This window comes from Seriola lalandi, unplaced genomic scaffold (genome assembly GCF_002814215.2).
Source record: "Seriola lalandi dorsalis isolate HSWRI2012SDOR001 ecotype SW California unplaced genomic scaffold, Sedor1 jcf7180002054864, whole genome shotgun sequence".
NCBI lineage: Eukaryota > Metazoa > Chordata > Actinopteri > Carangiformes > Carangidae > Seriola > Seriola lalandi.
The window spans coordinates 2,905,554-2,930,083 of NW_019525417.1; the positions used below are offsets into that span (position 1 = coordinate 2,905,554).

General features: G+C 40.5%; 2 protein-coding genes across 6 annotated transcripts in view; both read right to left on the reverse strand.

Annotated features, from left to right (window-relative positions):
• The window catches only part of loxl2a (lysyl oxidase-like 2a), a 30,074-nt gene extending 20,898 nt beyond the window's left edge, over nucleotides 1-9,176 (reverse strand). Inside the window, exons 1-3 of the mRNA XM_023427880.2 lie at nucleotides 8,970-9,176; nucleotides 6,671-6,984; nucleotides 3,873-4,048 (exon numbers count right to left, since the gene is read on the reverse strand). Coding sequence (XP_023283648.1) covers nucleotides 3,873-4,048; nucleotides 6,671-6,953 — 459 coding nt within the window. The 5' untranslated portion in view covers nucleotides 6,954-6,984; nucleotides 8,970-9,176. The remainder of the gene's footprint in view (nucleotides 1-3,872; nucleotides 4,049-6,670; nucleotides 6,985-8,969) is intronic.
• Nucleotides 9,177-11,379: 2,203 nt separating this feature from the next.
• Nucleotides 11,380-24,530, reverse strand: part of tacc1 (transforming, acidic coiled-coil containing protein 1) — a 30,818-nt gene continuing 17,667 nt past the window's right edge. For 4 of the 5 annotated variants that reach the window (XM_087179757.1, XM_087179755.1, XM_087179756.1 and 1 more), the window contains exons 2-13: nucleotides 22,502-22,611; nucleotides 19,163-20,558; nucleotides 18,179-18,242; nucleotides 17,309-17,498; nucleotides 16,493-16,557; nucleotides 15,902-16,033; nucleotides 15,711-15,787; nucleotides 15,536-15,579; nucleotides 14,676-14,839; nucleotides 14,479-14,585; nucleotides 14,248-14,368; nucleotides 11,380-13,051 (exon numbers count right to left, since the gene is read on the reverse strand). In XM_087179757.1, the coding sequence (XP_087035883.1) occupies nucleotides 12,986-13,051; nucleotides 14,248-14,368; nucleotides 14,479-14,585; nucleotides 14,676-14,839; nucleotides 15,536-15,579; nucleotides 15,711-15,787; nucleotides 15,902-16,033; nucleotides 16,493-16,557; nucleotides 17,309-17,498; nucleotides 18,179-18,242; nucleotides 19,163-20,487 (2,355 nt within the window). In that variant the 5' untranslated portion in view covers nucleotides 20,488-20,558; nucleotides 22,502-22,611 and the 3' untranslated portion in view covers nucleotides 11,380-12,985. Of the gene's footprint in view, nucleotides 13,052-14,247; nucleotides 14,369-14,478; nucleotides 14,586-14,675; nucleotides 14,840-15,535; nucleotides 15,580-15,710; nucleotides 15,788-15,901; nucleotides 16,034-16,492; nucleotides 16,558-17,308; nucleotides 17,499-18,178; nucleotides 18,243-19,162; nucleotides 20,559-22,501; nucleotides 22,612-24,141; nucleotides 24,525-24,530 lie in introns of those variants that run through there. The other variant, XM_023427875.1, reaches the window with a different exon arrangement.

Genomic DNA, 24,530 nt, shown 5'->3' on the forward strand with positions numbered 1-24,530 from the left:
TAATCAAAATGTATGAATAGGAGATATTCAAGCTTACGTGACTTCCCATTGGAAACTTCTCTTCTGCAGGGAACAATGTATTACGCAATGATTACACAAGTAACCCAGCAATGCCAACGTTTTGGAAAACACACAGTAAATAACATCCTGAAATAAATAACTCAACCTGTAATTATCCTTAAATGACATGTCACGCTCTCTCATAAACATCTAACATATACAAACTGAAACTTCAGACATCTTCTAATGGAGGAGATCCTGTGAGCACTGATGACACGTGCAGTGTACCATTCCCACGTGAACAACAGCTGAACATGGCTGAGTTGGTTAAAAAGTCCCCACTAACAGATGATAAACAAAGTTTCCTGCCATTCCACTGTTTGGTTCTGCTGACGAATGTAATCCCCCCCTACTGACTGAAAGACTTGTGTTTGTGTCAAGCACATGCCAATAAATAACAGAACTGTGCGTTAGACAAATTGAAGAAAAAAGACATCAAATAAAAACTTTGTGCGTAATTAAATAGATTCCAGTTGTTGGAATGGTAGGTTGAATTAGAGGCTGCACCTTTAATTAATTAACATTACATTCATGGTAACGATTCAGTCACACAGGAACGTATGCAATGCTGTTCTTTAAGAGGTATTGCATAACCAGCTGAGGGAGGTTGTAATGGAGTAAACCTGTAAACCTCCAGAGGTCAGATCAGTAGCAGACAGCATTATAGACAGACATAACTTAGACGAAGCAGCAATCAGGAGGGTCAGAGCTTAAATGGCGACTCTGACAGGAGCTTTGACTGTGAGAAAAAAACACTAGTTTTCAGCAAAATGACTGATATTTTGTTAATGCCCTAATACTATATTAAGCCATTATGTTTTTATATCTCTATGTGTGCTCAATGCATATATCCCGCTGCATACCCAAATGCCAAACAAATAAAGAGCAAATAAACAAATAAAGTGATAGATTGATATTAGTTGTGCCTTTTGAATAACACGTCTTTTTTTTTTTTTGACTCTGCTAAAATTGTAGACGTGCAACTCGTGCCATTGGAATCTGCTGTTTTCATTAATGACAGACTGATGTTTTCGGTAGACTGTCATTTGTGGTCAAAGCTGAACTTGCCGAACTGAGCTGTTATGGTCTTATCTTCACATATCCCCATATACTGTAAAATAGTCTCATGATGTACCTCACAAAAACAAAATAATTACTGTTTGAAGCAACTCTGTGACCTGTAGATTTGGTCTGATATACTTGAAAAACTACTCAATACATAATAAAAGAAATTGCTGCTAATACAAATTCTGCAAGACAAATTCAGATTCTAAACTTAAATCATATGAGAATGATCAGACACGTCACCGACATTATGAAACCAGTTTACCTTTTCGAAAGTTTAAAGTTATTCATATGACGGGGAAGATACTGATTGCTTTACTTTTATTATTATATTATATTATTATTTATTTTTTGATGTTGACCTTTACTTGGAGTGTAGTACACTTATGTTTAGGGTGTAAACTTTCCACATTGCACAGAATGTCAATTCATGCTGTGAATAAACAGATTGAAGGAACAGTGCTGCCCATTGCTGACGTCAGCTCAAGCATGGTTAAAAAGGTGTATGGCTTTGGCCAGACTGAGGAAATATTTACAGGGTGTGGGGCTGAAATGCAGTAACACCCCAGAGACCCTAAATACACACAACAAATAGGGAACAAGAGGGTGCTGCTTATATACACGACCTGTAAAAATAAGAAAACTATGAATAGGGCTCATTAGTCCATAATTAAATATTTCAATTTCTCCTTTCTTTCATTTCTCCATTCCCATGACTCAGCTAGGCATGAGAAAGATACACAAGGATTTCAGATGGTGTTGACGAGCATGTTGTCGGATATAATCCAGTAAAAAAAAACACAGTCACTCTTCTGGCTGTTGTAGAGAGAAGGATAAAAAAGGCGACTCTACCTCTGCACATCCAGTACAGACAAACTATTTTGTTAATATGAAGGCAGTAGAAAAGTGTAAGAACACTGTCTTCTAAGCTGCCAAAGAAATGTTGCTTCATCTCTATCAAACTGGTTTTAATTAGGAAACCCTCTGTGGCGGTGAGTGTTTTTAATAATTTGCTCCCAGACAAGCTGAAGGAATGCTTCTATCTTCTATTCTCCCTCTCTCTCCCTCCAGTAACATTCAAAAACCCACACTGACTTTCCATCCGGTACAGAGGCGTTCTGTGCTGCCAGACAGGATGGTCTTCCCCCTCTCTGAGTCATCTCCAAAATCTCCCCGGCTGCAGAGTGGGGGTCTGCTGAGGGCAGGCATAGACTAATAGGAGCCTGGCAAAGTCATTAGTGCAAATGGTGGCACAGACAGCTCAACATTATATGTCATTCTTTGCTGACTAACGGATTATTTGACTAGCCTAATATCATGGCAGATCTGACTACCTGCATGGAAGAACCGCTGTCTGGTTTTGTCCAGACTTACAGATTTAGTATCCATTAGGCCATTTTTTCACTTACTAGTTTTATCCATTTAATCATGGATTACAAAATACTGGTTTCACCAGCTGTTCGTAAATTCTTATTAACTTTGGCTACTTATAAGTGGAGAATTACTCATTACAAAATTAAAACAGATTGCACACATTCTAGTTCATATGTAGAGATTAGTTGTGACTAAACATTTACACCTACAAACTGCCAGGTAAATTTGTATAGATAGCTAGCTTTACTAATAATAGTAACGTTAGCTTCCTGATAGATTAATGGAGAGCAAGAAGTAGCAGAGGTAATGGGATATGGTCAATACATCTGATCTGACACTAAAATGTTGTATACTAATGATATAAACTACTTAAATTATGTCACAAATTACAAAACGATCTAACAGGCACCATTAGACTTAATGACCAAATAACGTCAGTATGAATACACCATCTTTTTCTTTGCGTGTGCATATGCAGTATACATACAAAAAAAAGTCACACCTACAAGTAAGTAAGCTTAATATATTGTTTGGTCTTGAAACTGTAATATTTTGAATTTATGTTACAGCTTGTGAAGCTAAGGTTCCTGTTTAAGCTACATTTCTTTAAGTGTACGGTGTTAATTATGTTTGCTATCATCCACTTCACACATTACTTATATATACTTATAACACATCTCTTAAGTTTTAAAGGTGCAACCTAATGTAGGTAATGCAGGTAATGTGGTTTGAAATTGGCTTGTAGTTACTAAGAACACAGGAATGACTTTTAACCACAAACTTAGTTGGGGATTGACGAATAGCTGCTGCAACCCAGTCCTGTCCTGTAAGCAGATTTTCAAGTACCAGAGTTGGAGCAAGGGTGTGAAAGTCATTCAATGTACCAAAAAGACAAATGGATGACAAATATTTCATCATTATTATTATTAGTATTTTTCATCATTTTACAATAGTAAACTACAACAATCTGAAGACTGTGTTTTCATGTAGTAATATATTGCTCCTCTTAATATGAAGAGACAGACAATTCATATAATCCACGGCTCAGCCTGGAGAGTTGGCAGTATTTGAAGAAAGCAGTTCACGTCAAGCTCATTGGAGCAATGCACTACTAAGATATCGTTTTTCTCTCATCCCAAGCCTGTCCTCTGTTCTTTTTATATTGTGCCGAACATCTGTTCAGGATACGTGTGTGCACCTGAACCATGTGTGGATATTACTTGAGTGTGTTATGTGATCAAGTGATCCCACCCTGGTGTTACATTTAGTGTGAGTTTACATGTGTATATGCACCTATTTACTGTAAGTGTAATGTATACGTGCAGGTTTCATAGCGTACACATCTGTCAGCGTGTTGTTCCATGTGAACCTACCTCCTCGCTGTTGGCCTGGTTCCGGATGAACTTGAAGCCAGGAATGCGCTTCTGGTTGCACACCACCCCGACATCCTCTGAATGTTTGCAGTCAGACACTCCGAAGCCGTTGGACTCACACTGAGCCAGGCTCTTCTCTCCACCAGTGCAGTGCACATTGTCTAGCCAGATACGGCCTGTAGCAGAGAGGCATTGATAAGAGTGAATGAACACATGTTCTGACGTAGATGAAGGTTTCCTTTTAGAGAACCCAGTAAGTTTGTTTTTGCTCATCTTTCAATCTACAGTTTTTTTTAACCATGAGGAGTTACTGCTTTTCTTTGTCTTATGTGATCTTAACATCTTTGGGTCTTGGACAAACAAAATGAGCGATTTGGAAACGTCACCTAGGAAACTGTGATTGGCTTTTGTCCCATTTTATAGACCAAATGATTAATCAATTATTTGTGAAGAAAATAATCATCAGTTACAGATGGAGTATATGTTTACTGTCCGCAACTTTTAGAATCATCTTGATGCTGCTTTCTTGGCCTACAGGTCTCACTTTAAGAGACTTTTGTTTTTTATGTGTGCCCTGGTGAAATAACAAAAAAAGAAAATTAAAATGATGAATGCTGTACTTTAGGGCAATTATGATATGTTACCATATGAGTTTGATCCTTGTTATCAGAAATCAAGCTCTTTGCACAGGCAGGGCTGGTAACACACTCTTCCTAACAGGGGATTACTTCATTTGAAACAACCCCTTCAAAGGAAGGATCAATCCTGAGCTGTGCGTCACATCCTATTGACATCTATTTCACCATTTCCACTTTAGTCTATTCACAGAGACAGTAAACTTACTCACGTGGATATGTGTTTGGTTTCTAACTTAACCTGACGCATTTTTTCAGCTAATAGCTGGCCAATAAATGTTGTCATGGCTGAAGCGGATCATCTGCTGTCCAGCTGGATGTTCTGAATCAGTCAGCTAAAGAAAACCACATAACTGTGGCCATGGAAACTGCTAACAGACTGCTCATCATCTAGACAGTCTCAACATGTTGCCGAGGAACATCCTGATCATACCAAGAAAGTGACTACATGTTGTACGGTCACGTAGCCTCCTCCTGGCAGCACATTATTACCTCTGGAACATTTTTTTCAAAATAAAAGGCACGTTTTCTGGCGCTGAAGCACAGCAGAGTGAGAACCAGCTTGGTCTCAGTAAACCTCTGTCTAAACAAATATTCAGCGTTGCCAATTGTGATAAATTTGGAATTGTTTTGTTAAAACCATCATTTGCAGGACTTATGGGAACATAATTTCACAAGCTGGTGAAAAGAGCGGGGAGCATAGCGTGCAGGGAGCCATTAATTGTCAAAAGGAGCTTTTATTGGCACATTAAATCAACCACATAGCCTAAACTCAAAGAGTCCCTAAGAACATCTGAATAAAAAAGATTTTGTGATGTTATAGATTGAGTTTGCATATGATAGCTGTGTAAAGACAACTTGGGGTCCGATTAACAACCAGGCAGGAACAACACGTTGCATCCAAAAGGGATATCCTTGTACTTGTTATGTAGTTATGTCATCAATTAAAAACATTTGGTGGTTTCTTTCACCAGTCATCATGATAATGGAAAATGGAAAATGCTCTTGATCACTTTTATAGCCATGTGTCTCCACTAACAACAAGAAAACAAAAAACAGTTCCCCTTCTCACACATGCACACAGCCTCAAATACTCTTAAAATGATTCTCTTTCAAACTAAACATCTATTTGTCAAGAGGAAGACAGGAACCCTCCTCATAATAAATATTTGGTAATGGCACAATACTTTTTCTGCACTCACTTTATGTTAAAATTAAACTTGCCGTCCCCTCACACCCCTCTTAGTTTTATAACATTCAAAGTGGCACACGTGCATTTTAGTAAACTTGCAGAAACACTCTAATCCAATCCCAAATGCCTCCACCTTTATATATTGTATCTACACCACTGCTAAAATTAAGTGCAAACAGTTGCCTTTCTGCACTGCCAGAACATGCATATACATCTAACTGGTTGTTAATTGCTTCTCATAAAACAGTATCTGCAGGCAACATTATATGCGTGGGGTGTATGACTTCATGAATGTGATTCTTTAAGTTGCTGTAATGACTGTGGTGTTTTGGGAAGCAAATAACTATGTTAATTACTTCACTTTTGAAGTGGCTGGGTGGATGTGTCTGACCGAGTGGGAAAACATGTGCCTTTAACAAGGGACACTGTTTTAATTAACAGCTACCAACTTACATGTACCGCCGGCAGCCAGCAGCTATTGCATTTACAGAGATGGGAATCTCATCAGGGTTGTTTCTTTTTACAGTAAATGAGGAATTCATACGTGACACAGCAAAAGGAGATGAGATTATGTCTGTGTGAATCCGGTTTACACACCCAGTGTTTCCAGTCCTGACCCCGACCCCACCTACTTCTCATGCTCTGAACTGACTGGCGTCTCTCACGTCTCCTCTAATGGGGAAACCAGTGACTGAGGGTTTTGAGCAGCCAGACAGGGGGAAACATGTACCTCATTCAAGGATTTCCGTGGAACATTTGAAACTGTATGAAGAGATATGCTGCGTTTGAATGTGTGTGACTGGCCGACTTGCAGTTTACTGAGTTTAACACCCTATAACCCTCACCTCAGGTCTCAGGCAGCTGAATAAAATGGTTTTTGAGATGAATATTTAAGGTTTTTGATTAAATAACAAAAGATTTACATCAAATTCTTGAAACCAACAAATACTTCTCCCTGCTAGTTTTCTTACCGTCTCCTTTTCCGTACTTGGCAGAGGGCAACCAGGACTCGGCGCCCACGAACCCAAGCTCTCTGCACACCACTTGGGCAGCGTAGATGGAGAAGTCATCATCACACACTGTCCCCCACTCTCCATTGTAGAATACCTCCACCCGGCCCTCGTAGTGTTTCCGCTTCTCACCAACTAGACGGAGCTGGATTGCAGGGGTGCCAGAGTCTGACTGGGCGTTGCACAGCGCCAGCATGCACAGCAAAGTGAAGAAGAGACATTGAATGGCAACTGGGCGCACCATGATGCAGGAGGAGGGAGGAGAAGACAGAGATCTGGAGGGAGATTATAAGACAAAAGATTGTTAACATCAACATCGGAGGCTATTTTAAACTGAATAATGCTGTACTGAACTATACTTTAGATTATTTTGAGATAGAATGGGATTTAAAAGCAGCCTTTTCCTAATCTAAAGAGTTAAAAATGAGGGCTGAATGTCATCTGAAGACAGGAAGAGGCAGAGAGTAATTTGTGGTGTGTGGTGGTTTTCTCCATAATTTAGGCCAGTGAGCAGTTTCAGTATAAAATCATGTGCAGTAACAGTTTGGTTTGGCCATCGTCAGGCTACCAGAGACCCCACACTGGCCTCTGTGAAACCACAAGTATACGTTCCAGGATCACTGACAGAATTCACCACAGTTTCACAATATAGTGAACAAACAGTGAAGATACAGTTGACTGCCAATAAAACAGAGAAGAAGCAGAATTTGTCAGGGATTCGGTGAGAATGAAGGTTACAGTATGTTGCTGAGACAAGGATTCCTCACTCTGTCTGCCTGACAGCCTAATGGAGAGCAAATGTGTGCTCCTGCAGGGTGGGTGCTGCACCTCTCATTTATCTACTGATCTGTGCCTAGAGGCTGCGCAACTGAAGTTCAGAAGGAAAGTTGACTCCACCTCAGTATTTCATGGTAAACCATGAAAGTGTCAGTGGAGGGACCAGAAGCCCTCCGGGAGGAATGTTCCTGGAGTTTAAGGAGGGGAGGAAGACAGTGAAAGTAAGGAGACCTCCACGTCTTTAGTGTGTTTAAGGAGGAGGGGGTTGCTTTCCGAGTTGACGTCATAGTAACAGCCAAACAAACTCAGAGCGCACAGGCTTGAAAAAACACACTCAATAAACCATTAGACATCACTTGTGATCCTCTGAGTGACACGTCTGGTTTATTTTCCCATTAAAGTAAAGTGCTCATCAGGAGGGAGGAGCTACCTCAGTTTGGCCAATTTTCACTGCGCCTCTTGACACAGCAGCAAATTCAACACAGAGAGTGAAAGAGTCAGCAATATGTACGTTTTGTCCACCCGAGTTCAGAGTGCACTTATGAACATATCTGAATGAACAAACATCAGGCCAATCAACACGCATTAACTCCACATATCTTTTTATGAAAGATTAACACTTAACACTTGGATATCTGTTATGTATGACCTAGACAGTAGGCTACCTCTTACAAAACCAGTGAAGACACACCCACTTCCTACAGAACAATGTGCACAGTTAACGCTTTAATCTGGCTCAGATATTTGGTTTTGGTCTATAATTACAGCAGTTTGTAAATGATTATTTTATTTTATTTTTTATTTTAGATTTAACATGCAAGTCTTGCATTAGAACAATACATTTAAACAATAGGTGGAGGCTGTCTGTCAGTGAAAGGTAACCAAGGACTGTCAAGTCAACTGGAAAATCCAAAATCCCACATCCTGAATGTATCGCTTTCTCAGTCAAAGCCAGTGCTTTTGTATTGTCTATTGTTCATTTGTGAAAAGCATAAATCAACCATCAAGTGGCTCTTCAGCCCTGACCGGCTCAGATCCAAATATTCAGAGTGAAAGATGAAAGAAAGACCTCATGGATGTATGGAGAGTCAGAAGAGTCCTGCAGCTTCTTGTGGCACCCATAGTATAAGATTAATGTCAGTTTCTGTTGGACTTGGGTTATTACTTTTGTATTACAGCATTGCAACACACTCTTAGCCCATGTTCAGATTAAGTTAACTTTTGGTTGGTACAACTCTTCAATGGGAAACAACTATGAGATATAAAGTAAAACTAAACTACTTTTTACAAAGAGAAAAAATGTGAATGTACATCATATTTATGTTCCAAGTCGTACAGAGGGGATGGAAAAAAATTAAAGAAAATTATGTCTGCAGAAAGTCTGCTATCTCAAAAAGTTTTGCACATCCAGGCACGTGCGAAACAACATCCCATCAGTGGTGGACGCGCTTGAGATAAATTGAAGGGGAAAAGACACACTTACTTTGACAGACGAAGAACAAGCAGTACACGCAGACCTTTAGCTTTACAACCTGCTGGAGAGGATGAGACGTGAAACAGCGGTTCTTTGTCCCTTTAGTACTCTCCTGGCCGTTTTCTCTGCTCCCCTCACAGCTGGCAGCGCGCTCCCGTCCCACTCCTCACCACAGTGAGCAGCCAATGAGCAGCCGCCTCAGCATCCTGAACCCGCCCCCCTCCAGCACAGTCACCAGGGTTACAAAAACACTCAGCTGGAGTTGGAAAGATCCTGGACCTGGATCTGTGGATTATGAAACCCATCTATTTGAAATGATATATAACAACGTTTTGTAACTTCATATACACAAAGCCCAAGACTGAAACTTAATTTTTTCATTCGATTTGGAAAGATTATTGACCTCCAATAACTTTTTTTGACATAGATTATTAGTTGAAATCATATCAAATCATATTTTATTCATGAACTGTTCATGGAGTGCCTATACTGATCAAGAAACTTCTTCCCAGCCCATTGTTGATGGTCCAAAACTGTTTCAAAGCATCAGAAGTCTAATGTTGGGACGATGGGGCACCTGGAGTGTATCTTTAAAGTTTGGTATAAGTGTAAAGCTTAGTCAAGGCTCATACTACTGATTCCACTGAGAATCAATTGTTTTCGTTCACCTGTCCATACAGACTATAGTTTGCCACCATTTCTATCAAACAACATCAAATTTAAGTCCATCAGTATCTTTCCATCACGGGAAGACAAACTACAAACAGTGGACAGCAGACAAACTAAAGAGAGCAATATTTTCTTGAAACCAAATCAGTGATAAAATGATGGTGAATATTCCTACAAAGGGGCACAATTTAAAGAAAACTTGAGAGCAGCCACGTCATCACTTCAACTCAAAGCACGACAAGCAGGAAACTCAACTTAAATATAAAGAAGAAAACTTTCCAGACAGTATCTGTGAGTGATCTTTACACACCATGGTGTGTCTGAGGACACCATGTGGTGAGAAGGTGCTGCCAAGACTGACCCGGGGATGTGGCAGATGAAATGATTACATGAACACAACTTCAGACAAATATGTCCATATGTACATGCAATTAAGAGCTTAAACATTGGTGCCTTATAAGAGCTGTGTTTTGAATTTACAGATGTGAGTGACATAAAATCCTATTATCATCAACACATTACATTAATCTTTCTTTGCTTCTTGATGTTTATGTACTGATAAAAATCTTGAATGTCCTCAAATTTCAAACTTGTTGTGGCGTGCTGGAGCCAGACAAAGAATTGTCATCAGATCAAGTGTCACATTATTACATTAGAGTTTCTTTGTTACAATTTTACAATTGTTGTAAACTAGGGGCCATCATGAAGAGCGCTGACTCTTTTCCATTTGACTAGTAAGTACTTTTTCATTTTTTTAATTTAATTTTAGCCACTGTGACTCACAATCCTTCATTAACCCCAAACAATTAGTAATTTATACATTGTTCTGTATGAAGAAATATCTTTGCAGTAAATCTGGTGGCACAGTTTGGCTACAGCAATCAAACTTAATGGCCACATTTGGTAAACTAGTTTTCCTCAAACAGGTTTGGTTACAGGAGGAGTGTTTTAGGGAGGCAGTTGTGATTTAATGAGGATGACCACTTGTTTCCTCTGAGTAAATTTCATTGAGTTACATCAGGAAAAATATCAGACAGGAAGCAATATCAGCACACTGACCACTCTGCTCTTGGGCTAAACGTTTAGTAGAGTGTTAAGTGCCTACAAAATAAGTCAGCTAATAATATTCGGTAAGAAAGATTTACTTATCTCCTCTTTTGTCACATCTAGCTCCAAAATATGATCGACAGTACTGCTTTAGCCCAGGGGAACAGGAAGAAGGCGGTCTTTGCAATCAAGTCGCAACAGAACAGGAGAATGTTAAAGCAAGCACACAACTGCAAACATGGTGCTGACAGAGATCCCGGTCAGTAACCAAAGTACCTCATTTTTCAGTCTACAGTCTAAAAATGTAATCATTTGGGGTATTTTTTATTTCAATGTGATGACAAAATGAACACTGAAATAGTTAATAAATGGGCAGCTTCTACAAATGACTGGATCCCAGCACATGAGCTGAGATAGACTGCTCTGTTGATATGATATATATTTATGACTCTATTGTTGTGATTGTTAAATCTGACTGATAGAGGAAATTACAGGCTCTTGACTCACAAACAAACAAAGCACTGATGACATGTTTGTAAAAAGTAACAATACACTAAAGAGCATGAGCAGTGATGAAATTTGGCCTGTGGCTCCTCTGTAGGAATGAACAATGACAATGAATTTGTTCATCACTGCAGTGATAGTGGACTCAAATGTGTTTCTGTTTTGTGATGCACAGCTAAGGAGGAGACTGGCATAATAATAAATCTTAACCATTTATTCAGGAATGCACAAAATATAGCAGTTAACATACAATCTGAGTATACCCAATTCTTCAGTTTTACAAATATCAGGAACAAAATTCTGAATACTCTTTTCATAAAGTATAAAATTTATACATACTGTGACAATGGATTTGCATTTAAATCACCTTCGGACTACTGTAACACCACTACAACAGGACACTGTCACACTGAAACCATCTGATTTTTACACTGACATTTGGCAATTGATTGTGCTGACGTAAAAGAAGGTTTCCATGCAAAATTCTGTCCTTTATATGAGATACATGTCTGACCGAGAATGCGCTTTTGTGCTCCTTCAAGTTCAATCAGACCAGAAAATGTTGAGTGGACATTTTACTGCATAATGATCATCTGCTCCCAAAACACAGGCCTTTATAATAAAGAGTAATGTCGTTCATCATGTGCACACATTGCTCACTGATCTGTTCCTGTAGGTAAAGCATTAAAACTGCAAACCCATTATAACTCAAGATATTTGTTGTTCAAGATATTTTCATTGTACAAGAAATATAATGTATACAGTACACTTTGGCAACAGAGTTAGCAAACAACTGCATGGAGGAACTAAAAAACCAAAACGTTTTTTTTGTTTTACATAGACAAAATAAAGGCACACCAGCAACACGTGGGCTCACAGATAAAATATGAATACAATCCAAAAATATCTACATGGCAGCGGAAGAATGTGCCTTTTTCCATACTCAGAGAGAAGGAAAATGAAACATGGCACATAGTTTAATATTGCAGTATAATAAGAGAAAAGTTTTTACTGCTTTAAACTTTCACCTCCACCCATCACTGTCAAACTCCCATCAAGATACTATATAACTGTGTGTAAAGTGTGATTCTCTTAAGTGCTCTTCATAATTAACAATCCCAGAGATGTATGAGGGTATAATGTACAAGATGTCAAAACGCTGTGCTTTAACTTCAAAATCTGCATAACTGAGGACTTCATCACACACTGCATATGTCACCCTGTGAAACAAGAAAGACAAACAAAGCAAAAGGCAACTTAAGAAATGCTCTGTAATATTACTTACAGCTCATTTGCGGATGAAAGAGGATAATCAGCAGAATTAAACTGTCTGCATGTCAAAGGAAATGCTGAATATGCTATGATCAGTTTAGGCACTCCATGAAGTGATTCGTCCGTTCTGTCTATATGTAGTACACTGTGGACGTGCTGTGGTAAAATATGTATGTCCACATTTTCTTTCCCTTAGTTTGATAATGGATTAATCATTTAACCTCAAAATAATCCTTTAAATCCATTACTAGAGATCCCAAAAAAAATCATGGCTGGAATGTCATCACAATGCTTCTCCTTCAAAAGAATGAAAATACCCCTCATGATAACTTTGTGCTTTTTGATTTACACAATGACATTATTGTTATGGTTTCATATTTCAGTCTGAAATCAATATGAGCAAGTGCAACCAATCTGTATTTCAATATTATATACTTTTGAAAAGAAAGAAAAACAAAGTTGAGATGTGCTGAAGTGTGTTCATATACAGAATTTACATCACATGCTGCAATGAGAGTTCGATTAAAGGCCTCTTATTCAGTTCCCAGTTTGGCAATCAGTTCATCGCAGATCTTGGTGAGCTCCTCGATCTCTTGATTCTGTGAGAGACAGAGACAGGAAGAATAGAGATGCCAGGATCAAAGTGTGTGTCTTTAAAGGTACAATAAAAGTCTCTGAATCTGTAAGCAGAGACAATGCTTCTCTGTAGTTTGCAGAAGAGTCAGAATTCACAAAATTTTTAAACTGGTCAGATCTGCAGAGCTGCATTTGAAACACTAATTGGTTGAGGAGGGACAGGTATTTGGTAACGCTATTGTTTGGCTAACATCCATCAAGAAAGTACAAAACAGTTAATAACATACTGTATACTTTTACTACTATTTTTCTTCTCTTTTCCACCTCATTGTGGTTTTAGTAAGTAAAACACTGACCCCTAGTGTTCAGTTTCATGTTGGCAAATATGCATTTATTACCACCACCAAGGTGGGTATGTTTTCACCCATCTCTTGCTTGCAGGATTACTCAAAAAGTACAGAACCGATTTGCACCGATTTGGATGGGACATGGGCCAGGCAAGAACCCAATAAACTTTGGGGGAGATCTGGATCATTTACTAGAAATATATGTTTTTTTGACATTGGCCTTGGTGGAGGTCTGTGCTCTCTAGTACAGTATGTGCTATGTTGAAGGACCCCCAAGGAATTAATGCTGCAGGGGTCATACTGAAAGCACAGTAAATTACGACCTTTTAATATCACTGTGATCAAACCAAATCATAAATGTGCTTTACATTTTGAGCCAAATGGGTTAGATTTAGAACAAAAATCTGATGAAGAACTATCTAGTTTCACAATCCAGGAATAGAAACTTTTCCAATAAAAGAGGAACAAAAAGTTATGTAGTTCCTCTTGGTGCAAGAAGTGAGAAGCTGATGGGAACGGAAATTTATCCCCAACTAAACGCAAAGAGAAAACCAACTGAAATAAACAGACAGGAAACATCAGGTTCTGTGGGGATTGTGGTAGATCTTATTCGTTTACAGTAATGATTCCTGAACAGCACAATTGATTTGAAAGTAATGCAATGATATTTAAACATGCTGTGTTCAGCACTTTTTACTTTTTACTTCACTTTTTAGACTTAAGAAGTAAAAGTATGAGCCAACACAGAAATTTTGATGCAAATCTCCCCCAGTGAAAGGTTTGAACCAGAGTAATTTTTCAGCGCACCCTTCCTTTCACCCACACAGTTAAACACAATGAATCCATTTTGATCACATTTTCAATTATCCCACCTTTTGAAGGACAGCTCTTTCAAGTGACTCCACCTTCATCTGCTCCTTCCTCAGGCTGGCATTAAGTGCGACACCCTCAGCGTTGGCCTTGGCACGTACCTGGGCTATCTCTTCATTAGCTCTGAGAGTGGAGGAGACGGAAGAAAGAGGGATAGATGGTTAGAATCAGCCTTGAACTCCAGTGGTTTTTCTAAACAGCTGTCTTATGACCAAAACTTGTTCATCTCTTACTTGTCCAGTTTCTCCTCAGCATGCACTTTGAGGGTTTGGTATCGTTGCTCCTCTTGCTTGATCCTTATTAGGTAGTCCTGCGCACACTTCTTCAGCACCTCCTCATTCTAGAGAGATATGTGTAGATAATATCTAGTAATCTGGCTATTACTTGATGGTGGACTACACTGCATAATGGGATATATAGTTATACTGACCTTCTTGAAGCCCTCCAGAACTCCCTTCATGTTTTCATACCTCCTGAAGAGGTCAGCGAAGGAGCGCTCCACAGAGTTGAGGTCCGCCAGGGCCTGATCCCTTTCTAGGGTCAACTGCCTGACTGACTTGCTGCAGGACAGGGTCTTCTGCTGCTGTTCATCCTCTGCAACCAACAGAGGAGTCAAAATATAAGAAAAGGGCTGTATGCATATGACAACTTCAATACTGAACTGAAACAGCACAGTCAAATGCAGCCTTGAAAGGTATGTGGGTTCACCATCAGAACACACATTACTTTAATTGTGTAGATATTACCTCAGAAGACAGTGCAGCCAGAAAATGTTAGGGCAGTGTGTTTTTATTGTACTGGCTCTGTAGACTACTCCAGCACACTGGCTTTAAAATAAACCAATAACTGCAAGATTAGTCCCAACTCTCAGTTTTATGGGTATTTACATCCAAACTGGGTGTGGGACTCATTTTTACTGCCAAACAGTGAAATGCACATGACTAACCAAGTCATCAACATGACCGCAGTACAATTAATCACATGTTTCATATCCTGAAGACTAGACTGAAGGCAAAAAGCCCCCAAAACAATCAAGAAATGAAGACTGCCAAGGTACAGGCCTGGCAAAGCTTCACCAGGGGAAGATACCCGTCTGCTGATCTTTTTCGGTACTTGAGACATTAACTGCTAAATATCTGCTTCAAAATATTGAATATGGTGACTTCATTTAAGTTTAAGAAAACCCTTTCACTCACTTTCTGTCCCCTAAGAAATTAAATACAGTAAGTCATGAGGCGCTGTGCCTGTTAAACAAACAGAGACTACCACCACCAGGTGGCAGCAACTTACCAATCATCTGTGCAACTGTCTTCTCATATTCTGCAACTATTTTCCTGTTGAGATATGAGCAGAAAGCAGTCCTTTGTCAGCTTGCTTGTCTAAATCATTCATATTTTTCTACATTTGTGCTGGAATGTTTTGTAAACAGGAAGCAAGGCTCCGGAGTACCAATGAAGCTACGTACCTCATCTCAAAAACCTCTGCTCTGCTTTCTTCGAACTTTGTCTTCCACTCATTGACCTCGATTTCTTTAGTGATAATCTGATCGGAAGACGAGGCATGAAGAGAAAAAGAAATTAGCTGATGCATTTAGATCTAATAAGGTTATCAGCGTCAGATTCACTTCGCTGGGTTTGTGGGTTTGACATAGTGTACCTCTTCTCTGATCAGAGTGAGCACTGCAGCCTTGTCCATCTCACTCAGAGGTATGTTTTCCTGGGTCAGGGTTGCTGTGTCCGTGACATCACTGCTGTCTACCTTTGTTGTTTGGTTTTTGGATATCTCACACTGTGGCAGAAAACGCACCATGTGCTCAGTCCAACAAGATCTGACACAAACATCCATGATCCTTATATGTTGGAAACAGATCCCAGATGGCAGCACACAACTCAGATATTAGTACCTATCGTGACACGATGTCTCGGCAGAGAGTGCACTAGAAAAACTGTTCACATTTGTGTTGCCTTCATAAGTCAAACATTTGTACAGCCCCACATTTGCAAGTATGGTTATCTTAGATAAATATTAGTAGTTATCGAAGTAAAAACTATTCAATTCATATGGCAAAAATAGCTGGTGGGGATCAGACTGCAACACAAGCCAACTGTTATCTCAGTATGACAAAATAAAAAAGTAGGACTCCAATAATGGCTAAACTAACTTATTCCCAATTGAAATGAAGGCCAGATGGTGAAAAACAAGCTGGTCATGTTATTACTCCCTGCCTCTGGTTCCTATGGTACTTACTATATCATCTTTCATACTGCATGTGTTCTTCTCCTCCTGGTGATCTGCAACCTTGACTTCAGGACCTTTAAGGAGAAAAAAAAACATATAATTCAGTGACAATACATACAGTGTATACAAAAATGCACTTGGCAATAAGGATTTGGGCTGTATTTGTCTAGGTTTCATTAGATTATGTGTGATACTTCCACCACTGACACAGACTGATTTTACAACTGTGGGAAGCAGTTGTTCCCCAGTGTAATATTTATAACTTTCTTATTTTCAGGACAGGGGTGTGCTGAGCATGCATGCTCCATTTTTCTTCTTCTTAACTTCTGACACATTCTTGGGACGTTGCAGTCTCCAAAACTCCAACAGTAGTTGTTGAAAAAATGATGTAAGTGAATTTCTCTCCTTGTTCGCATTTTCCAATTCATCTTGCACCTCACTTCTCCAACACCCTGCGCCATTCATACTCTGATCTAAAATCACAGGGGAACTTGTGAAGGTCGGGTGGAATAAAGAGAACAGATGTTTCTGACTGTGGATAAAATAATTTAGTCTGCTGGTGCTGTTTGCGTCGCTTGACCAAAATCAAGCTTTCCACACACACACACACTTGTCAGAGGTCTTCAACTGAATCTTGTCTTTAGCCCGGGTGCTCTTTGTGACTGTTATCTAGCACCCACTCCAAATAACAATTGAACTTGATAACCTCTTGGCAACCTGCAATGTCACCACACTTCCTCTGACTTAATAAAATCTTAAGTCATAGCTGACCCATATCAAAAAAGTCTTAAATATTACACAACTGAGACTGACTGAAAAACATACCATCCCTAATGGATATTTCATCAACTGGGTGTTTCTTTGCAGGTGCTTTATTGCATTCAGGTTCTCCTCTCTCCTCCTGGCTGTCTGTTGTCTGACCCATGATGCCAGTGGAGGCCAACTTCTCCTCATCGGTGGCGTGATGGACCCGCTGAGTGATCTCTGGGGTCTGAACCACCACCCCATCTTCCTCCTGGAGACAAGAGAGCAAAATATGACCCACATTACAATAGGTTTTTATTTCACACTTAGATATGCTTCCATAAAAAGTGACTCTGTAATGAGTCAAAGACAAAGACGTTTAGTTTGTAGGTTAAATAAAGTGCATACAAAGTGCATATATACAGTTGTGGATTGAAACCTTTCATGAACAAATGTGGCTACAGTAGATTAGTTTAGACATTTATCACTGCCCAAGAGATCCAGTGAAACTATAGTGTTTAGATAATATATTCCAACTGCTTTACACCAGGGAAGTTACAGTAAGATAACACTGAAGGCCACGACCAATTGTGTTAAGGTATCTTAGGTACTCTAGAGCTATACAATATCTTGATAATACAATACCTCCTGAGAATGAAGGAGGTGATAATGTTGAGGGGCATGTGGGAGCAGCAGACTGCGGAGCGATAAGTCACAGATCTGCCACAGTGCCAAGCCAGCACTGCAGAGCTGGAGACGCTGCTGATGCCCCTGTCAGCTTGTGTTACTGTGTATGTGTGTGTCTTAAGAGGTGGGGCCAAGAGGTTGGACAGCTGCTGAATAATGGTCATTGCAGTGTCACCGCAGTAAGGTGAAACATTTCAGCTGACACAACTACACACACTTGCACACACACATACAACCACTCATATAGCCAGATACACACATTACCTGATTACACACGTCAAGCACCAAGGACTGGCTTTCATCATATTTCTGTAGTTTACAGGAATTCCTACAAAACAAACACACGATGACAATATATCACTTAGAATCTAAGTATTGAAAAATTAGTAATCGTTAAAAGACGTTATGTTATTTTCACTGTTTCTACAACCACAAAGCTGTAAACATTTCTGTGCTGTGTTGCATTGTCCTATATCGAAAGAGGTGCAGCAACATACATGTATAACCATGCTGGTGTTGCCTGGAGAGATCACAAGCCAGGACAAAATTAAAGTGATAATGTGTGAGGGGATGGCCTTGAGACTGAGGAAGACATTCATTTCCCTCACATGCTCCCTTCAAAAGTCAGTTCAGACATAGCACATGCCACGATGGGAGTAAAATGGGAAACAAAGCGTGCATGAAAGAGAGCGTCGATAGTGAGAGTACTTACAACAGAAAACAGAGAAGCTTGACTTGTTCAGATGTCCTGAGGCCAAGCGAAGTAGACGAAAGCAGAGATTGGGGGTTGTGCAACAGACACGAGGAGGAAGGAATGACGGGATGAAGGGGATACAGCGAGAGATGGGGAGGGTTTTAATAAGGAAGCATAGAACAGGGGGAAGAGACAAAGGAGAGCGAGTGAGTGACTAGAGGTGTTCAGCTCAGCATGTTAGGCACTCAGCAGATAGTTTAAAGTTTGAGCATAAACACAAGATGCCAACAGTCCTTGAAAAGCTTAAACTAGTGTGAGCACTGCAGCTATAAGCACTTTTAACAGCCTATAAATAACCTATTCGGGAATTGCGTCAGTAGTTAGTGTGCAGTGTAAAGTGTTTGGTGTGGGTTCAAAGAATTGTTTGGTATCCATCCACACACCCTCAGCCCCAAACTGAAATTTGAATTTTTAAATTTCTAACATCATAGGAAAGAAAGGAAGATTATAAACATACGGATGGGAATTTTCAAGCCATTTCTTTGTAGACTTACGTGGCTGTCTTCTCTTTGCCTTTCTTGGCAATCTGCCTCACTTTCTTCTCACTAGGCGGGTGCCCTGTTTTCTGTTTGCCTCCATCTTTTACTTTTTTCTCAGGCTCAGTGGTGCTACTGGACGAGTCCTCAGTGTTCAGGCTTTTGGAGGGTTTAAAAGGGTCCACAGAGTCATCAAAATTGTCTGGGTTGAAGCTGTAGCTGCCTTTAGGGAGCACTGGGGAGCTGCTCATATTATTATTGCTACCAAACGGATTGAAGTTCGGGTCATCCCACTGACTGGGATCAAAGTTATATGTTCCTGTCTTAGGAATAGGAACATCGTCAAGGTTCACAGGTGCTGAAGAGTCTGAAACTGGCAAAGAAATTTCTGGAAGAGGATCTGAAACAGGTTCTGATATTGATTGGGAAACTGGTTCTGGTACTGGTTGAGAAACTGGTTCTGACACTGTGGGTTCTGGCGCAGGTTTGCAGGAAGCCTCTGATCCTTTGGGCCTCTGCTTTTTAGCTGCGAGTTTGCTGATTGTCTTTTTTCCACCTAATTTCCTTGGAGGTGGCTTGCTGACCATCCCCTCGTCCAGACCGAACTCCAGCATCACAGGTTTCGCCTCTGATGAAGACTCTGTCACCTCTGCATCTGCTGGAGCTGCTGGAGCTGCTGAGCTGGCCTCTGAATCAGGAAATGAGCAACCAATTGGCTCCAGTCTGGGTAGAGAGTTTGAACCGCAAGGTGGAGGAGAGTTTTGAATTTTTGATCCACCGCTGGTAAAGGGGTTAAAACCAACATCCAGCTGGTCAGGGTCAAAGTTGTATGTTGCCTTGGGAACAGGAAGTTCTTGTTCCTCATTTGTTTGAGCAAGCTCATTCATCGAGGCCTTCATTTTCAGAGATGGAGGCTTAGATTTGCTGCTGGTTTTAGTCTTTCGAATAGGTTCTGTTTGGTTGGGGAGACCATTGCACTCTGATTCTGAGACTGCAAGAGGTTTTTCCTCAGGGGGCTCCAGAGCTTGGATTGGTGCAGGTTCACTGCTCTGTACTGAGTCTGGCTCTGGGGTTAGAGCAGGAACTGGAGCTGGAGCTGGAGCTGGAGCTGGAGCCAGATCCGGGACAGGATCTCTGACTAGGATTGGGACTGGTGCTTGGGATGGCTCAGAGGGTGGTGCTGTGCATTTAGCCACTTCAGGAGTTTCCTTCATTGAGGATGAATCAGGGACAGGCACAGAGCCCAAAGCTTCTGGAAGATTCTTTTCTTGTTCTGTGTCTAGCGTCTGCATGTTTATTTCCAGTGGGCCACCCATGTGGACAGCAGGTTCATCCTGACCCATGTTGTGTCTGAGCAAAATATCCAGATCCCTGGCAGGAGCAGTCACTATCAGGTGCTCCTCCTGATCCAAGTCTGAAGAAGAAATGAGAGAAAAACCCCAGAATTAACCCTAAAAAACAATCTCTCCAATCAAATCTAAACTCAGATGAAGGTGATATCTGATTGGCTCTCTGAAAGCAGGTTACTAGCCAGCCAACTGTTCCATTTGCTGCTGTTGCCATGGCGATGCCTTCCTATGAGGGCCATCACATTTAAACTAAAGAAATGCATTAGAAAATAAAGATAGAAATGCACTTTGATACATTTTCTGTTGTGTGTTGTGGGCAATAGCGACAACGGGTGCTGTGTGGTGTTATTATTACCTCCAGGGCCCCTATTGACACATCAACATATTTCAGTAAGCCTGTCATACTCGCCATATTCATGTAATATTATGTTGCTAGGAGACTAGCACAGCCTGCTGTGTTTCTACCTGCTTCCATGTTGCCAAAGTACTCCTGCCACCCAACATGTCCATGCAAACATGTCCTCATCAATATCCACATGCATATTCAGTACCATGTTTTGCTATAAAGCAATTTTTTGTTCTCTCACTCCTGTGTTTGTATAAAGGCAGAACATGTCACAGCAAGGATAAAGGTCATTAAGCCGCAATGCCTGTTTGCAATCATACACCAATCCTCTAGTCCAATTTGATTAATAAAATGAATTTTGCATCTGTTTACCATTTTTTTTATGATTTCTCATGAGCAAACAGTACTACATATCTGTATATAGTTGTTAGATTTTTGGAAAAAAAAAAACGTTGTGAGAATCGAGCTATTCACGTTATCAATTTGAAGTCTGGGGTCTTTTTTGTCAGTCTTCAACTATCTATTAAATATTTATAAAGTGTCATCATGTATGGGCAGACGCTCATGTAGACAAACACAGCCATCAGCATGTTTACATTCAGAGCAGTTTCTAGTGGCTCTTCAGCTCCTGTCTGCCAGGATTCAAACTTCCTCTTCCCACAGCTGCAGGAAGGACTGTTTTGCTGTTGAAACAAAAGTGAACTCCCCCCTTGCTCCGTTTTGCTTGTCGTACACTTCAGTGAAACGTTGCTGGAACTGTTTTACCTTGAAGTCTTAATTCTATCAAAACAGCAGCAGCTTCACATCAAGGCATGTTCTCCAAGACAATCCTCCCTAAAAAGAGAGCTGCATGATGGTTTCTGCCTGATAACAAGCTTTGTTCAGTCACTCCCGTCACTGTGACCTCTATCAGTGACCAATACAAAACAGGGCGAACCGGAGCTTTTGTTGAACCTGTTGAATTCCAGAGCAAAGGCCATTCCCACACTCTGCTACAGACTCCTCCTCTTAGTATTCAAATGACAATGACAGTTCTTCCGCCACCATCAAACCCAGAATCCCAACTCAGTGTACATACCAGCTTACATACCAAGCATGCAGGAGTGCTTGAGTATTATGCACATGTAATAAAACATTGCATTGTGCATTTGATGGCATTTAATACACAGGAAATCTGACACGGTACGCCCAGTCAAAAAAAGGCAGGTAAATTATTATTTAAAGCTGAACAGCAGTAGGTGGGTACATTCCTGAGACAACAGACTGCATATGTATCCAATTACTCTGGCATGGTGAACTTGATACGCCATGCACACAGTTCAGACACAGTAGTGGAATTCATAAATGCCCACATGTGCTATTGAAAAAATGATTATATTAAAAATTTGTTTTCACATGCAGACATGTGATGTCTGTGCATGTGTGCAACATCAAAAGACTTGTTTCCATGGCAACTTCAAGGAGGGACACTGTCTGTTAGGCTATATGTGCTATGTACTTGAAAAGGCATTTCTTCTGTTCTGTTCAGTATTTGTAATGTTAATCAGAACCTTCAGTTTCCCAGAGGTCTTACTGTAGCATGTTTACGTCTGGGACGACTTATGTCGACTGTCTCCCTTGTTTTTTTCCGTCTGCTTGTTATTTGTTCAGCAGTGGTCTCACCTGTTTTGTCTGCATCAGTGTTGTTGTTCTCCAGCGCTCCTGGGATGGGCGGCGGGGCGCGGACAGGAGTTGCTGCTTCAGGAGTGTCAAAATGACCCTCTGAGTCAGAGCTGTGGTAGTCAGATAGAGACACAGACAGAGAGAGAGAGAGAGAGAGAGAGAGAGAGAGAAGGAGCATGAACTTTCCAAACATTTCAAAGCTGAGAGAGGAGAACAGAAAAATCCTTACATAACTGAGTAGTGATCATATTCCAAATAGTCAGATCGGGTGATATAGAAACTAATGAAGCCTAAGGCAATTAGGTGAATTATGTGACTAGTGAATTATGAACTACAACAGGCCTCTGCTTTAAATGCATTAAAATGTGAAATATGTGCAAGTTTAAGGACAAATGTACTTCTTTATTTCTATTCCATCACAAACCAACTGAATCATACAGTGATATTTTTTGATTCCATAGGATTCATGACAACATGGTTTGGGATCCTAAAAAGCAAATCTGTCTGTCTGCCAATCTCCCAGTCTGGGTAACACTGATATAAGGGATCATGCCATAACATTGTCAATATGTTTTGCATTTAAACGTGAAATGGACTGAATGTGATCATAAACACAATCTAATATCTTTAGTTTTATGTGCCATGTGCAAATAACATTGTACCAGTACTATCTGATTCATGCCAGCGATGGGAAAAGGGTAAAATATAGATAACGTAACAGACATATAGAGGAAGAGGAAGTATAGGGCAGTTTACTATTTCCTGTTACACAGTACATCCTGAATTATAAGACTGTAACTAACAAAACAATTAATGCTATATTCATTTTAAATAAAGATGGCAGCACTGCACCTGAATACAATTTGAAATATATAGTACATGGTTGCTTTTCCACACCAACTTGTGATTTCAGCATTGCATGTGTGACGGCATTCGATTTGATCTGATCACTTCAGGAAGCTACATCACACGTTAGCAGATATTAACGTTACTCTGTGGAAATAATTACTGATCTGCTGAGTTAGTGAAAAAATAAACAAACATGGATTCTGGCATTTAATGATTTAAAACTCCAGGGTATATTTGATAAAGTATCTGGTCAATAAAATGTTAAAGTAGCTGTGAATCTTGGTGTCTACTGAGAACAATGAACAAGATGACAATCTTATCAAAGACACAAACGCCTGGAGCATGTGTCGTCTTTGTGTGTTTGCAGTAATTACATCACTAAACTAAACTGCACCTGACTGCAGTGCCGGAATGTGTGCTTTCTGTAAAAGCCACAGAAATGAGGACATACTGGTGGGGCTGAGAAAAAACATTGTGTTCAGACACTGTCACAATCTGAACCAGAGCCACTCCAGAAATTGTGTCAGTGCTGCATGACAACATAACACATTTCTGCATGTAAACAACTAAATGTCCATTCTCTCTTCTCCTCCTCTGTCCATTTCATCGAACCTTCATAGAGATTCCTCAGCCTGACAGGTAGACATGTAAAGACACACACACACACACATACACACACACACACATTCATGCACACAATCACGCACACATATGTAAAAATGCCCTCTCCTTCAGTCCAGACAGTGTGAATCACAGTGTCAGTAGTCTCCGGGCTCCAGCACAACACTTGCCTGCAGCCTTGAGATCTCTCCTCCTCCTCCTCCTCTTCCTCCCGTCTCTCTCCACGTTGCTCCCTCTCCTCGCTGGCCTCCTGCCCCTCTTCATCCTCCTCTTCTCCCTCTCCCCCTCGCACTGCCGTCCACGTCCATTTGGCCCATGACACAGGTGACAGCCAAGACATCACTTCTCTTTCCACTGGGGTTCCTCAACCCCTCAGTTGAATCACAGACAGCAAGGGCTGTTTTCCAGCGCTGGACTGATCCTTTTCTGTGTGTTTCTTCCTCAGATTTCCACCCTGCCAACAGCTCTCACATCTTTCCACAGGGCTTCTCTCTTCACATGAGTTCCCAGCCTCTCATGAAAGGAGGGAGACATTTCTTTCCCGCTCTTCTATTTGTAT